Source organism: Capsicum annuum, chromosome 7, assembly GCF_002878395.1.
Source record: "Capsicum annuum cultivar UCD-10X-F1 chromosome 7, UCD10Xv1.1, whole genome shotgun sequence".
Lineage (NCBI taxonomy): Eukaryota > Viridiplantae > Streptophyta > Magnoliopsida > Solanales > Solanaceae > Capsicum > Capsicum annuum.
Window position 1 is genome coordinate 8,164,038 of NC_061117.1, and position 16,064 is coordinate 8,180,101.

A 16,064-nucleotide genomic window follows, 5' to 3' on the forward strand; every position below is an offset into this window, starting at 1 on the left:
GTTCAAATAATTCATTTGATAAGACACTGACCATTCTCGATTCATGCACTATAATTAAATACGAACCATATATTTTATGGGAAAATTTTACAAGTAGGTTTATTAAGTATTATGTAGTGAGGTTTCTATTTTATAATCGTTGTGTTTGGATCAATTTGTGCATACCTCAATTTATTTCAATTTATTTCACGGAATATTTGCCATCTCCACCAACAAGAGGTGTCAGCTCTCTTCAACAAAATTTTAACACTATATAGGTAAATAAAGTTCAAAAACAAGAAAATTCGCTCAGGATTATTTTGTGCTTCCATTGCATGTTACCCTTGCAATCCTTCACGCCCCCAATTTAAAATCAAAGGGAAATTACACATTTGATTGCTGGCTAAAAATACTTATACGGTAGTCAATAATCTATTGTAAATTTATTTTATTAAACTAATCTTATTGATTATAATTTTAAATTTTAAATTTTACTATAAGTAATACTTTTTGTATTATTTAATGATATTGGTAATATTGAAATAAAATGATAAATCTCTCTTGATTTTATAAATTAGATAAATAAATTAAAAGAACTATTTTCAATAAAAAGGTCAAGTATAATGAAATGAGGGAACTATATATTTACCCGCTAATTTTCTAAGTGACAACTGTTTATGTCAATTTGCTTAAAGAAAACATAACATAAACATACACCTTAATTTAGCATATTTACACAAATCCCCACTCTTAAAAGCAATTACAAAAATTTCAACTAATTATGTATCTTAGTTGGATGTATCGGGAGCTAATTATGTGTCTCGATAGATTCAAAATTAAAAATATATCGAAAACTAATTATGTATCCTTACAAAGGAAAAATGTATCTCCACAGATCCAAAATTGAAAAAAAACGTATCAGAAGCTAATTATGTATCTTTACAAAGAAAAAAATATATATTTGTTGGATGTATCGGGAGCTAATTATGTATTTTAATAGACCCAAAATTAAAATTTTCTGTAATTAAACTTCAAATAGTCGGAATCTATATTGTTTAAACATATATTACTACGTGTTTTCTGCTATTTTTTCTAAATGAACGGCTATTTATACCAATTTCTCTAAATCAATCCCAACTAGCTGGGGTTTTGGATCCACATGTGGCCCAACTTATAAAATCAAACCTAAGTAATTGGGCTTTTGGATCCACATGTGGCCCAACTTATAAGCAAGCACTCGAAAAGCTTCTTTCCCAAACATTACAAAGCTCAACTTTGAGCTGCTTGAACTGCCGCTGCTGTAGCTCCTTACGCCGCCGTATTCCGCCGCGGTCTCCGGCAATTCTTCCGCCTTCGTCTCCGGCACCGTATTCCTCCGTAGTATCCGGCAGTTCTTCGGTCGTATTCTCCGGCAGTTCGCGTTACTCTAGTAGGTAAGTCATTTATCTTCCGTCCAGTTTAAACCCTATGTTTTAGCAGTGGAATCGTTCAGCACTTATGTTACTCCTTTGCATAATAATGCTCTAGTTTTTGGCTTGTTTGGTTGGTAAAATTCTGCTGATTTTTAAATTTAATTTTGTTGAATAATAATTAAGAGAAAATTAAGCTCGATGTCTATTGTGTGAAAATATTTAAGCCACGATAAGCTCATATTTTGAGTTCGCTACCCAATTTAGCTCAAATTTGTGTATAAACACCTTTTATATAAAGGTTGATACATTAGGTATATAATGTTGTATATATTACTCCATTTCGTCTGACTTATATGGCACTGCTTGGATTTCGAGAGTGAAACAATTTAATTTGATCGTGAATTCCGGCATGAAATCTTTAAGTTTTTGAACTAAAATTACATATTTAATTTTCTTTAGTTGTTGAAGAGAAAATTACGCTCTATGTATATTGGGAGGAAATATTTACATCACGTATGCTCATATTTTGAGTTTGTTACACAGACTTAGCTCATAATTGTGTATAAACACCTTTTATACACTATTGTATTGATAGATTATATGTATAGGCTTTTCCGCAGGTATAATGTTGTGTACTATTCCCTCCGTTTCAATTTGTTTGGCCTATGTTGACTTGGCATGGAGTTTAAAGAAAGTAAATAATACTTTTGAATCGTATGGTCTTAAACATGTCATGTGGGGAAGTTGGAATTAAAGAGTTGCTAAAAAAGGAACGGGACATTCTTTTAGAAACGTACTAAAAAGGAAAGTAGGCCAAACAAATTGAAATGGATGGAGTATTATATAATGTTAGATAATGTTGTATATTGGGCACGTAGTGTGATATTTTATGTTAGACTATTTTTGAAAATTTCCCAATAATTAATAAGGTGGGTGGATTATTTTGTTTAATCAGGTATTGAAGAGCCATGGATGATAGCTTATATGATGAATTTGGGAACTATATTGGTCCTGAAATAGAGTCTGATCAGGAAAGTGATAGGGAAGAGGAAGACGATGAGCTCCCCGATAGGAGTGATGAGGAAAGAGCTGCATCTGACGATGAGCAGCAGCCTGGTGCATCAAATGGATGGCTTGCAACTCAAGACGACATTGACATGGATAACCAAGTTGTTCTTGCTGAAGACAAGAAATACTACCCAACAGCTGAAGAGGTTTATGGTGAAGAAGTTGAGACTTTGGTTATGGATGAAGACGAACAGCCTCTTGAAATGCCAATAATTAAACCAGTGAAGAATCTCAAGTTTGAACTTGGAGTGAAGGATTCGTCTACCTATGTTTCTACTCAGTTTCTGTTAGGTCTGATGTCGAACCCGTCGTTGGTTCGAAATGTTGCTCTAGTGGGACATATACATCATGGGAAGACCTTGTTTATGGATATGTTGGTGGAACAAACACACCATATATCTACGTTTGATCAGAACAGTGAGAAGCATATGAGGTATACAGACACAAGAATAGATGAGCAAGAGAGAAGGATATCAATTAAATCTGTCCCTATGTCGCTAGTCCTGGAAGACAGCAATTCAAAGTCTTACCTGTGTAACATTATGGATGCTCCCGGCCATGTCAACTTCTCTGATGAAATGACAGCTGCATTAAGACTTGCTGATGGGGCTGTTTTGATTGTTGACGCAGTCGAAGGAGTGATGGTAATTTCCTATTCATTTCTATGTATAATTCACTTGCAGATGGTAGCATAGTAGTATTAGCACCATTCTCGTAGTTTTTGGTCCCTTGATTTCTGCTATTGCATGATGTGTATTATGCTTTGGCTATCGTTTTATTTTTTGTGGTTACTGTTTCTTTTCGCTATATGTTTTAGAGTGCCTCCCCTATAATTTGTGATGTCTTCATTACTTCTGTTTTCTCCTTTTAAATCTGCTTTGATATGTGATAACTGAACTGAGGATCTTTCGGAAGCAGCAAGCATAGAATGAGGCCTATGTACACTCTATCCTCCCAGACCCCATCTATGGGATTTCACGGGGTACGTTGTTGTAGTTGTTAGTGACTTTGAGTTGCCAGCCTCTGGAGTTTGTGATTTGCTAACAAATATATGGTTTTCAATCCGTACATATATTGATAGACAGTATATCTAAGCAGAACTATCCTGGAAAATCGAGTTATATTCGCTGGGATTACTCTACTGTAACAGTAGCTAGTATTTATACATTATAAGTTAGTAATTTTGTTTCTGCCCTGCAGCATCCAGTACAGTGCTTCTGAATTACCCATCTTCCCATTTGCTGGAGTTCATGTTCTGGGAATCACGTAGCTGCTAGATAAGATCTAATACGTGTCTTCACAACTAATTAATCAAGTAAAAGAGTACTAAACCTCCACAACATAGAGTAATAGCATATATTCCTTAATTCTAAACATACATGAAGCACTATTTACCTTTGAAAATAATGTCAGAAGTATTGTCAAATAGAAATTGGTAATATATAAAAAATGTTTTGGAAATTTTTTTTCTCAATGCCTGGGACTTGGGACTATAGAAGTTTAAAGTAATGTATGGAGATTTAAATAGCCTGATAAAACATTCGACTAACGGAGTGCAGTGTTTATTCATATACTGTATCAGTATACCTTCTTCTGCCCAATGGAGAGTGGAAGCCCTTTAAGTTGCTGGTGTGTGGGGCCGAGTGTATAGAAGTATGGAAGTATGCAGGCCATGGTGATTATCACTTGGTCTAAGCTGTTGGCTATGTGTGCTCTGGCAGGCTTTGCAGTTTAAGGAAATGTATTATCAAAATTTTGGGGCTCATATGGGTTATGGGTGAGTTAATTCGGTAGACGAGCTGGGTGGTAAAGTTGTATCTTCTTTTTCTTTTTACATATTTCTTTTTGGAAGTCGTATTGGCCATTGTTACAGTTAGAGTTGTATCTAGTCATTATCTGGTATACGTACACTTGATAGATAGACCACTTACATTTGTTGCTTGTGTCATTGGTGACAGGTAAATACAGAAAGGGCTATTAGGCATGCGATTCAAGAACGTATTCCGATTGTTCTTGTGATCAATAAGGTATCTTGTCTATCACATAAAACCCATGAAGAGTCTAGTAGTGTTGAGACACATATTTTTACCTCTAATAATTTTTCTTGTCCTTTTAGGTTGACAGATTGATAACTGAGCTTAAGCTGCCTCCAAAGGATGCCTACTTCAAATTAAAGCACATAATTGAATCTGTCAACAATCAAATTACAGCTGCCTCATCCACAGCTGGAAATGCACAAGTGATTGATCCTGCTTTGGGAAATGTCTGCTTTGCAAGTGCAACAGCAGGATGGTCATTCACTCTGCAGTCATTTGCCAAACTGTATGTAAAGCTCCACGGAGTTGCATTTGATGCCAACAAGTTTGCTTCACGGCTTTGGGGGGACTTCTACTTTGATCCTGATACAAGAGGTTTCAAGAAGAAACCGCCTGCGAGTGGGGTCGAAAGATCATTTGTGCAGTTTGTCCTTGAACCTCTTTACAAAATCTATAGCCAAGTGATTGGAGAGCACAAGAAGAGTGTTGAAGCAACCCTGGCAGAACTGGGCGTGACCCTAAGCAATGCAGCTTATCGTCTAAATGTAAGGCCTCTGCTGAGGCTGGCTTGCAGTGCCGTTTTTGGAACTGCCACTGGGTTTACTGACATGTTGGTTCATCACATTCCATCTGCTAAAGCTGCTGCAGCTAGGAAAGTGGAACACATATACACGGGTCCAAAGGATTCAGTAATTTACAAAGCAATGGAAAATTGTGATTCCACTGGCCCTTTGATGGTTAATGTGACGAAGCTATATCCGAAACCAGATTGTAGTGTTTTTGATGCTTTTGGTAGGGTTTACAGCGGCGAAATAATGACAGGGCAGACAGTACGCGTTTTGGGTGAGGGCTATTCACCTGATGATGAAGAAGATATGACTGTCAAAGAAGTTACAAAACTGTGGGTATATCAAGCTAGATACAGGATACCCATAAGTAAGGCTCCTCCAGGTGCCTGGGTTCTGATAGAAGGAGTGGATGCTTCAATCATGAAAACTGCTACTCTTTGTAATTTGGAATTTGACGAGGATGTGTTCATATTTCGCCCTCTTCAGTTCAATACTCTTCCAGTGGTGAAGACGGCAACTGAGCCTTTGAATCCTAGTGAATTGCCCAAAATGGTGGAGGGGCTTAGGAAAATCAGCAAGAGTTATCCTCTTGCGATCACAAAGGTTGAAGAGTCCGGTGAACACACAATATTAGGTACTGGCGAATTGTACCTAGATTCCATAATGAAGGACCTTAGGGAGCTTTACTCCGAAGTGGAAGTGAAGGTTCTTTTATAACTTTCTCCTCTGTACTTACCTTTGTCTGTTCTTTACATGTTACAGGGAAAATACAAACTTTATTCATATTAAGGACTCTTCTGTCGAACCTTACTGATCTTGAGGTTCTTTTTCATTGTGTGCACAATATTCAGGTGGCTGATCCAGTTGTATCATTCTGTGAAACTGTGGTGGAGTCTTCTTCAATGAAATGTTTTGCTGAAACACCTAACAAGAAAAATAAAATCACCATGGTGAGTCGGTTATAGTTATATTTTTTTTTAAAATCTGTACAAGCTGTGAAAATTGCTGTCCTCCTTGCTTACTTATATTGCTTGTAGATTGCTGAACCACTGGAGAGAGGACTTGCTGAGGACATCGAGAATGGTATCGTCAGCATAGATTGGCCTAGAAAGAGACTAGGTGATTTTTTCCAAACCAAATACGACTGGGATCTGCTTGCTGCACGGTCTATTTGGGCATTTGGACCCGATAAACAGGTGAGTTGTTACATAGTTTCGGTCATCACTTAGTTGTTTTGGATTTCTGCTAATGGATTGCTTCTGCTGTTTAGGTGAACAACTTCTCTTTTGACACTTCAAATATATTTGCAGGGGCCTAACATCTTATTGGATGATACCCTCTCAACCGAAGTGGACAAAAGTTTGTTGAATGCAGTTAAAGATTCTATTGTTCAGGGGTAAGTTGAATTTCTCAGTTTTGTGATTTTCCCCGCCCCAGATGATGGACTAACAAAATCAACAAAATCTCAACAGGTTTCAATGGGGAGCTCGAGAAGGACCCCTCTGCGATGAGCCCATTAGAAATGTTAAATTCAAGATAGTGGATGCAAAGATTGCACCGGAGCCATTGCATCGTGGAACGGGTCAGATTATTCCAACTGCACGACGTGTAGCCTACTCTGCTTTCCTTATGGCAACACCCAGACTTATGGAACCTGTGTATTATGTGGAGGTATCCTGTTTAGCTTTAGTTCTTTTTTTTGGGGGGGTAGTGTTTTCGTGATAAATTGTTTGTTAAGCTCTTTGCATCACCATGTAAGAAAATAAGGGGGAGGGCTTTAGAACTGGACCTATGAGCTTTGTAAAACACATTATTGTACTTATTAGAGCTGCTAGGCCCATATGTATGTCAAGAAAACAGTTTATTAAGTTCTTTGAATCACCATGTAGGAGAATAAGGGGTGAGAGGTTCAGCGCTAGACATATGGGCTGACTAAAACACATCATTTTACTTGTTAGAGCTGCCTCTATGACATATATATTAAGAAAAAAGTTTACAGTGGAACTGTTTTCCACAACAGGATATTAGTGATGCTCCTGCTTGGTTTATACTATGTTCAAATTGACAAGAAAAGTAAAATTGTTGAGCGTTGGTTAGGTTCTCAATTATTTACAGAAATAGGAACCTAATATTTTCACCAAATTTTGTTTAAAGATGTTTTCTTATGTCAAACTAGAGCTAACTTTCTGGTGTCTTGCTTCAGATCCAAACACCCATGGATTGTCTCTCTGCTATATACACCGTCTTGTCTCGCAGGCGTGGACATGTTACTGCTGATGTTCCTCAACCTGGGACCCCTGCCTACATTGTCAAGGTTTGATTTCAAATATTGATAGAACCTTCGATTATTGATACAATGTTTTCATGTTTTAGCATCAGGTTTCTCACATGCACATCTCTTCTTTGTCCAGGCATTTTTACCCATTATTGAGTCCTTTGGTTTTGAAACGGACTTGAGGTATCACACCCAAGGGCAGGCGTTTTGTCTTTCAGTGTTTGATCATTGGGCTATTGTCCCTGGGGATCCTCTTGACAAGAGCATTGTCCTGCGACCACTGGAGCCTGCCCCAATTCAGCATCTGGCTCGTGAGTTCATGGTCAAGACAAGGCGTAGAAAGGTATACATTATTGCAGAGTTAAATTGAGTTTTGGAAGAAGTTATTTACCCTTCAGGTTTCTGGAACAACACCTGATTTGATAAATCTCTCCCTTTTCTTTCTAGGGAATGAGTGAAGACGTGAGCATCAACAAGTTTTTTGACGAGGCTATGATGGTGGAGCTTGCGCAACAGGATGCTGATCTTCACCTGCAGATGATGTAGATATAAGTTGAGATGGTTCTGTGTTTGCACTTAGGCGTATTCCTTTGTAAGTCCTGTTGTCAACAGCCTTTTGAAAGGTATTAGATCATTGATCCTCCTTGAACCACTATGTGGCACTAGTCCAGATCATGAATGTTTCTTACCTCATTCACCTCCTTGAGCTCGTCCATTTGTTGGGTGATCCCTTGCTATCATTCCGAGTGTTTTGAGTCGGTTTCTTCTATCAAAGAGTAGATTCTGGCATTGAGAATGTGTTTCAGTATGCTCAAGTGTTCCAAGTGTAGTTAATGAATGTGCGTCAGTTCAAATTCTTACTTTATCCTCGTTTTGCATCTTCTTTGGATTCTATATAAACTTACTAAAGCTTGAGCTCGTTGTCCACGGTGCTAGAATGTCGTCTCTTTATACGTATCTGTTTTAGGTGAGTTCTATGTAGTCGAGCCTCATAGTAACGTTAAAGTTGTTTTCCTTTGACTATAGGTCACAGGTTTGAGCTATAGAATCAGCCATTGACACTTGCAATTGGTTTAGATGACCCTTTTCTTAGGTGAATTTTGTAGCATTTGATCCCAGTTTTAGAGGATGAGAGTTTCATACCCTGAATTGTTTTCAGTTTAATTACATTGACATCTGGATTCTTTCTTCGAATTGTGTGAATTAATCTAAGAAAAGTTCAAATTTCAATGATGGAGTGCTATTTTATTTATTTAAAAATTGTTTGTTGTCGAGAATAAGATGTTTCTTTATTTGGTACAAATTACAATTGGAAATTAAGCAAAATTTTCAAAATCATTCAAGGGCTACATGGTTCCAACGTCCCACATAATAATTTTGATGTTGATCCAATCCAAGAAGAGATTGATGCTCGTTGTAAGTGCTTTATGCACCACTATTAGAAGGTATAATAAATAAAGATATTTATACTCTTTAACGTTTGAGTGTGTTGAGTAGGCACAAACTTGTATAAAGTTGAACGAGTAAATACGCGTCCTGCATGTCGTAATTAAAATTAATTTGAGTGTGTCTCACGCGAGTTGCCACGTATGTCTGGCTTGTACACATTCAAAGTCTAGTGCCCACATGACTTCACCTATAAAGCGATGGCCCCATTTTTTACATGGTGACGAATGCTGGCCTTTAGTAATTGACTCATCACTTATGTGCTTGGTAAGGACAACATACGTTTTCTTACTGTTTTAAATAATAGTATGCTCTCAAAAATAATGTCTAACCCACGGCAGAGCGTAGTTACACCGCCCCCTAAATCGAAACTATCAAAACCACCAGACCAACCAACCAGCATGGAGGAAGTCCCAACTGTACCACCAGAGGAACCCAGAACCAGCTTCAATCAGCCTTGCTTATGCCAAGCCCACACAATCATCAAGCGAGATGGCAATCGATCCAGATGAAGAAACGATAATGCTATCAGAGGAAAACAAATTACGGATCTACCAACGACAACATGCGATTATCATAAAGCTATTTGGAAAAAAATTAGCCCACGCATACCTTAAGAACAAGTTGCAAGACATGTGGAAGCCCTCTGAACCTCTTTTAACGCTTATCGATCTTGGGCACAACTATTACACAACAAAATTTAAAAAAAATGGAACACACTCAAAGAGTCCTACATGGAGGGCCCTGGTTTGTCACTGAAAATTTTCTATCTATAAAAACATGTGAACCAAATTTTATCCCTGAAAAAACAAAGCTAACGCACACAGCGATCTGGGTAAGACTACCGCAATTGCCCACAGAATTCTATGATAGAATCATCCTAGAAAAAATTGGTAGGAAATTGGAACAACTACTCAAGATTGATACGTGCACGTCAGCTACACTCAGAGGGAGATATACTAGGATATGCATACAAATCCCATTGAAAGTTCCTGTTAAAGCGAAAGTCAAAATTGGTACCCACATAGAGAAGGTGGTCTACGAGGGGGAGGGAGTGCTATGCATTGCATGTGGGAGAATTGGATACACAATCAAAAACTGCTCTCACATCATAACAATTATTGCCCCATCCACCACCACCCCGCAACCCCAAGTCCGTGAGAAACACAAGAATGAAGAAGATGAATGGCAATTGGTAACCTTTCCAAAGAGGTGGCAACAACCCAGGAAAGACAAGGAACAAATGACCCAACAGAGGGCCCATTCTCAGGCAACCAACACAGAAAAACCACCAGGTATGTTACCCAAATCTCCAACAAATCCCATGGATCTGAACGGACAAACATTCGGCCCATTTTTCAATACCTTTGCTGGTAATGGGAATAATTCTAATGGAAAAAATGGGTCCACTCACAACGGACCCACCCGGCCCACCAACTCAACAAATCACTCCAAAAATAACTCTAATTCCCCTTCCCCAAAAGAACTAATAATATAAATTACTCTAGCAAAAAGGATAATAAAGGAAAGGCTGCCATATCTGCTTCCATTAATTACTTTGGCGGCAGCTCCTCAAAAACCAAAGAAATTAATAAAACCCCCATCCACGCCCCTCCTCCGGGGGAACCTATGGAGAGCCCCATGGCCACCTCTCCGAGAAACACCAGCTTCGTCCCCCATGCAAGTAATCATCACGTTGAGAAGGCTGAAAAGACCCCAAGAGTCACATCCACTAACTCTTCAGCTAACCTCTTATTAATTAATTCACCATGCCCAGAGACTCACTCCTCTCCCAAAAGTTCTCCAATCTCTGCAACCAAGCTCACTCCAAATGGAAAACCCTCTAACGTCCCAACCAGCTTCGATTGAGCCCCTCTTCTATGTCACCACTCCAACACAATCGGACCGGAATCCAACGTCGTGGATGGAGATGACACTCGAGGGAAAATAGTTGCAACTGGAGCTAAAAATAGTCAACCAACCTGTAACCCTGATAATCAACGATCCATCCTATCTTGCTCTAATAGCACAGGAGATCATGGACCAAGCGGTGAAACAAATGGGATCGGAGCTCTAGCAACAGTCCATGCTAGCAACTCAGCTACCACATCTTCAAGGAATTTCCTCAATGGGGGAGCTGAACATTCTCATGAAGAGTATGTTCTAAACACTACCAATCTATCCAACCTCACCATATCTCAAGGCCAACCAATCACCGACCTTTACTCAATGGACCCCCCTCCCCACATACTGTCCCTGACAACACTACAGGGGGAAGAAGGCCAAGGCCAAAGAAGCAAGTCCATACTCGAAGCTCTCAAACAGAGCAACTAGGAAATGGAGTCATTCCTAAACTCCTTCGGAGAACCAATTCAGGAGCTCTTCGTATTGGAAATGACCCTTCACAAAAACTTCAACGAGTCCTTCAGCTCAGCTATTATAACACACTCAATGGGGATGAGGAAATCCTTCACACAGATGGTGAAGAATTCAACAAGAAAGTTAGCGGCGACTTCGATACTGAGCCCTCAGACATCACTCAACGAAAAAAGGAAAATCCCAATGTGTCAGCAAACCAACAACATGAAGTTCATCATTTGGAACACAAGGGGGTAAATAGTACTAGTTTTCGGCGCTAATGCCTCAACATGGTCAACACTCATAGGCCCGCTATGTTAGTACTGTTAGAAACTAAGATGCAGGAACACAAACCTTTGTGCGATGCATTTGGCTTCGGTCTGTTCATTCAATCGTCTGCAGTTGGTCTGATGGGAGGAATAGCTGTGATGTGGAGAGATAATTTCATCCATCTTGACAACTTACTCACCTCCCCTCAAGGTATTTATGTTATTATCAAGGTATGTTTTGATTAACCCTCTTGGCTGTTTTCGACTATTTATACTAGCCCAAACTTACAAGTCCAATGGGATGAACTCTGTCATATTTTCCAAAGTTACAAGGGGAGTTGGTTTATGGGTGAAGACTTGGGTGGAGCCCCCATCAATGTCAATGGAGTTAACAACTTTAGAAAATGCCTTAACCAGTGTAATATGATCGACCTAGGATATAAAGAGAGTAAGTTTACTTGGACTAATAAATGTTATAGAAATAGGGGTCACCTCATCCTAGAAAGACTTCATAGGTGCCTGACAAATAACATTTGGATCAACCAATATCCCGAGGCTATTATCACTCACCTACCAAGAACAAAATTTGACCATTCTCCCATGCTCATAGACACCTCTGGTAGCAGGCCTCACCAGGCCCAAAAACCTTTTAAATTCAAGCCTATGTGGTGAAATCATTGCTCCTTTCAAGGCCTGGTCGACCATTGTTTTGATACCCCCAACCCTCTCCTTCCCACCATTAGCCAATTCTAACGAAGGGCCAGAGATTGGAATACCAAAAGTCTTTGGCAACATCTTTTAAAAAATCAAAAGAATCTTTGCCAGACTAGATGGTATTCAAATGTCTGAACATTACCAGTATAGTTCCTTTCTCCACAGTTTTGAGAATGATCTCCTAGCAGAATATAACTTCACTCTCTAGTGTGAAGAAGAATTCTGGAAAACTAAATCCAGAATTAATTGGCTCTCACAGGGAGATGCCAACACCAAGTTCTTCCAAACATCCACTCTTAACAGAAGAAGAAACAAAATCCTCCTCCTTAAAGATAATGCTAGTACTCATATACAGGGTGATAAGGGCATCACTGACCACATCACCAACTTCTTTGGCACCCTCTACTCCTCTGACCAGTGCCAATCCAACCGGTGCAACCCTTGGCCTCTAAACTCCCTCTTTTTATCTGAAGAGTCCAAAACCAACTTAGCAACCCTCATGAGAGATAGTGAAATCATCACTGTCCTCAAATCTTTCCATCCCAAGAAAGCCCCAGGCCCAGATAGACTCTACCCTCTCTTTTACCAGAAATACTGGGCCACTGGTGGTAGCAAAACCATTGATTTCTGTCATAAGATTTTTAGAGATAAGGAAATGCCTAAAGAAGCTAATACTACATATCTTTGCTTAATCCCTAAATGCCCCAATGCCAACACTATCAGAAACTTCATACCCATTGGCTTGTGCAACTTTACCTATAAAATCATTACAAAAATACTTGTTAATAGGATAAACCCTTACTTGGATCACATTATTGGGCCAACCCAAGCCAGTTTCCTAGCCAACAGAAGGGCTGCAGACAATGCTATCGTTGTTCAAGAGTACATCAGTCACTTCAAAAAAATGAAGGGTAGACAAGCTCACATGATTCTGAAAATTGACTTGGAAAAGGCTTTTGACAGGATTAAATGGGCCTTCATTCATGATACTCTTCTTCAGTTCAACTTCCCTCAAGACATAATTGATTTGATAATGTCCTGTGTCTCTTCATCCTCAATTTCCATTCTCATTAATGGCAACCCCATCCCATTCTTTGAACTATCCAGGGGCATCAAACAGGGAGATCCTCTATCCCCCTACTTATTTATACTCTGCACGGAGAGACTCTCCAGAAACATCAACCTAGATGTCAAGCAAAAAGACTGGAATTCTATCAGGATCTCCAGCAATGGCCCAAAAATGTCCCATCTATTCTTTGCTGATGATCTCACTCTGTTTGCTCAAGCCAATCCTAAAAACTGCAGAACTATCCTCAAAATCCTCAATGATTTCCATGAAAACTCCAGACAAAAAATGAACAACTCCTAGTCCATAGTCATCTTTTCTAAAAATTGTTCCTCCTTTAATGCTAAAGAATGCTTAAACATTCTCAGCATCAGGAAAAGAGAGCAATTTGGAAAATATCTGGAGTTCTCTATCCTCTCCCATAAACCTACCCATCAAGACTTCCAGTTTATCCTGGATTCCATGAATAAAAAGATAGAGGGTTGGAAAGTCAACATGCTCAACATGACAGGTAGAACTGTCCTCACAAAATCTACCCTTAATAGCATCCCCACCCACTTGATGCAATACATCAAGCTTCCCTAGAAAACTTTTGAAGCCATTAATAAAATCCAAAGAAACTTTGTTTGGGGTAGCAATTCCAATAGAAAAAAACTCCACCTAGTCAGCTGAGATAACCTTAACAAACCAAAAGCCAATGGGACCTTGGGCTTCAAAAGGCTGAATTCAGAAACAAGTCCATGCATGCCAACCTGGCCTGGAGACTTCTCAAAAATCCCAACTCTCTTTGGGATAGAGTCTTGATCTACAAGTACTTCAACCAGAGAGTAGGCGCCAATAGGAAAATAGCTTCCACCACTTGGAAGAATGTTCAACAGGATTGGAATACATGCTCTAAGGGTCTAGCCTAGTCCATTTATAATGGTAACAAAGCCAGATTCTTTTATGATGCCTGGATCCCCCATACAGAACCCATAAGGAACCTCATCCAAGGCCCTCTCTCCAACCATGAAGAGGATCTCAAAGTGATAGGTGCCACCAATAACAGAACTTGGGATTAGAACAACATATCTTTTAACCTACCAGAGACCATTACCAATCTAATCTCTACCATCCCTCCTCCCCTCATCACCACCAGAGATAATCACCCTTACTGGAAACTCACCAGTAATGGGATATTCACAACTGGTAGTATCTACGAAGCCATAGCTAGCACACAAGGAAGTATTCCTGAAGATATCAGACACTGTAAGGCCATCTAGAAAGCCAATGCTCCCAACAAGATTAAGACCTTCCTCTGGCTTTTTACTTTAGACAAACTTCCAACCAACCACTACCTCAGCCGGATTGGGATGAATGTTCCCCCCCATTGCCACTACTGTGAACAAGAGCTGGAAACTACCTCCCACATTTTCTTCCATTGTAGGAATGCTATCTATTTCTAGGAAAAAATGCAAGCCAAGTCTGGAACTTAGCTTGTCCAACAAATAAACCAGTTGACCAGTGAGAATTAGACTAAGTTGTGGATGCATGTTAAAGACCACATCTTCAGCCATTACACTACTTAGGGTACCATTATTCCCTTTAGCCTTTGGACCATTTGGCTTACTAGAAATGACAACTAATTCAACAATAAGAAAGCTGAAATCCCTGTGGACTTCCCCATCAACCATGCCATAGAATACATTTTCCCCATCTAACCATATCACAATAGTGGAGAGAAGACCCAATTACCCCTTAAATGGGATCCCCCTCCACCAAATTCCTTTACCCTGAACACAGATGGGTCCTGCAAAGGAAAAATGGGTATCGCAGGCCTTGGAGGTATCATCCGGGACCACCAAGGGAATTGGGTTATGGGATTCTATGAAAAGATTCCTCATGCAACCCCAACCCAGGTCGAGATCATGGCCCCTAGAAGAGGTTTAACAATTGTTGCTGATAATAACATTAAACCTTTTCACATTAACATTGACTCCCTACCAACCACTCAACTACTGAACAAACCTGACTCACAATACCATAATTTACTTTGTGAATGCAGATCCTTGAAAAGATGCTCCAGGCACCTCCACCAGTCCACATCTTTAGAGAACAGAACAAAGTTGCGAACGCTCTGGCAAAAATGGGACACAACGCCATGGAGTTTAACTTGCCAGTTATTTTGTCTACCCCCTCCCCCCTCCCCTTTTGCTCAGGAAGTTCATGAAGACTCGGTAGGAAAGACTTATCTAAGAACAATTAATTCAAACTCTATTAACCTAGTAAGCAGAGTTGTGGCTACTGATGCTAACAGTTTTTGCGAACGTACTTGATTAATATTAACAATCCTTTCAACCAAAAAAAAAAAATTGACTCATCACTTTGATCTCTCCAACAAGATGTCCTTTACTTTACCACAAATGTTTAGAATTAAAAAGTTGTTTGTACGCTAGAAAAGAAGTTGAAGCTCTAAGCATATAATGAAGTGGGGAATTCATTGATGAAGTCGGAATCTTTTGTTAAATGACCTTTTCAAGTCTTCTTTTTAATTAAATAAACTACAAGTTATTTTTTTAGGAAAATGACCCATTTTTGAGACAGATCTATTATCTATCCGACCAATATATAGACAACTCGATTATCAATCCAACAGATCCATCATCAATCCACAGATCGATTATTGATTCGACCTATATATGGACAGATCGATTATCGATCCGACGGAAGGGAAAATAGAAGTAGGCCATTTTGCTAGTTGAAAACTTGAAGAGGCTTAATAGCCAAATTTTCACAATAGACCATTTTGCTAATTGGAAACTTGAAGTGGCTTAATAGCCAAATTTTCTTGATGAAGTCCTATAATGGGTACTTATGCTGATGTTTTATATGT

The 16,064-nt window shown here is 39.2% G+C and overlaps 2 protein-coding genes across 4 annotated transcripts; both read left to right on the plus strand.

Moving 5' to 3' along the window:
- The first annotated feature begins 1,215 nt into the window (after positions 1 to 1,215).
- Positions 1,216 to 8,254, plus strand: LOC107877688 (110 kDa U5 small nuclear ribonucleoprotein component CLO). Its single transcript, XM_016724381.2, has 11 exons — positions 1,216 to 1,412; positions 2,347 to 3,103; positions 4,418 to 4,486; positions 4,576 to 5,769; positions 5,916 to 6,014; positions 6,102 to 6,260; positions 6,375 to 6,460; positions 6,537 to 6,735; positions 7,268 to 7,378; positions 7,476 to 7,682; positions 7,787 to 8,254. The coding sequence occupies exons 2-11, from the start codon at positions 2,360 to 2,362 to the stop codon at positions 7,883 to 7,885; spliced, it is 2,967 nt and encodes a 988-aa protein (XP_016579867.2). The 5' UTR covers positions 1,216 to 1,412; positions 2,347 to 2,359; the 3' UTR covers positions 7,886 to 8,254.
- Positions 8,255 to 8,562: 308 nt separating this feature from the next.
- On the plus strand, positions 8,563 to 15,750 carry LOC107877690. 3 transcript variants are annotated; one of them, XM_047415182.1, is made up of 2 exons: positions 8,563 to 10,080; positions 15,237 to 15,750. In XM_047415182.1, the coding sequence occupies exons 1-2, from the start codon at positions 9,495 to 9,497 to the stop codon at positions 15,242 to 15,244; spliced, it is 594 nt and encodes a 197-aa protein (XP_047271138.1). In that variant the 5' UTR covers positions 8,563 to 9,494; the 3' UTR covers positions 15,245 to 15,750. The 3 variants fall into 3 exon arrangements, 2 of the variants coding, with proteins under 2 accessions (XP_047271138.1, XP_016579870.1); XR_007057579.1 differs by lacking the exon at positions 8,563 to 10,080 and adding an exon at positions 10,095 to 11,623; XM_016724384.2 differs by lacking the exon at positions 8,563 to 10,080 and adding an exon at positions 10,099 to 11,643.
- The last annotated feature ends 314 nt before the right edge of the window (positions 15,751 to 16,064 follow it).

Excerpts from the sequence above, each read along its gene's own strand:
- LOC107877688 (XM_016724381.2), top strand. The coding sequence starts at position 2,360 with ATGGATGATAGCTTATATGATGAATTTGGGAACTATATTGGTCCTGAA. Across the intron at positions 6,015-6,101 it reads AGAAAAATAAAATCACCATG|ATTGCTGAACCACTGGAGAG; the intron begins GTGAGTCGGTTA and ends TATTGCTTGTAG. Across the intron at positions 6,461-6,536 it reads AAAGATTCTATTGTTCAGGG|GTTTCAATGGGGAGCTCGAG; the intron begins GTAAGTTGAATT and ends AAATCTCAACAG.
- LOC107877690 (XM_047415182.1), top strand. The coding sequence starts at position 9,495 with ATGGAACACACTCAAAGAGTCCTACATGGAGGGCCCTGGTTTGTCACT.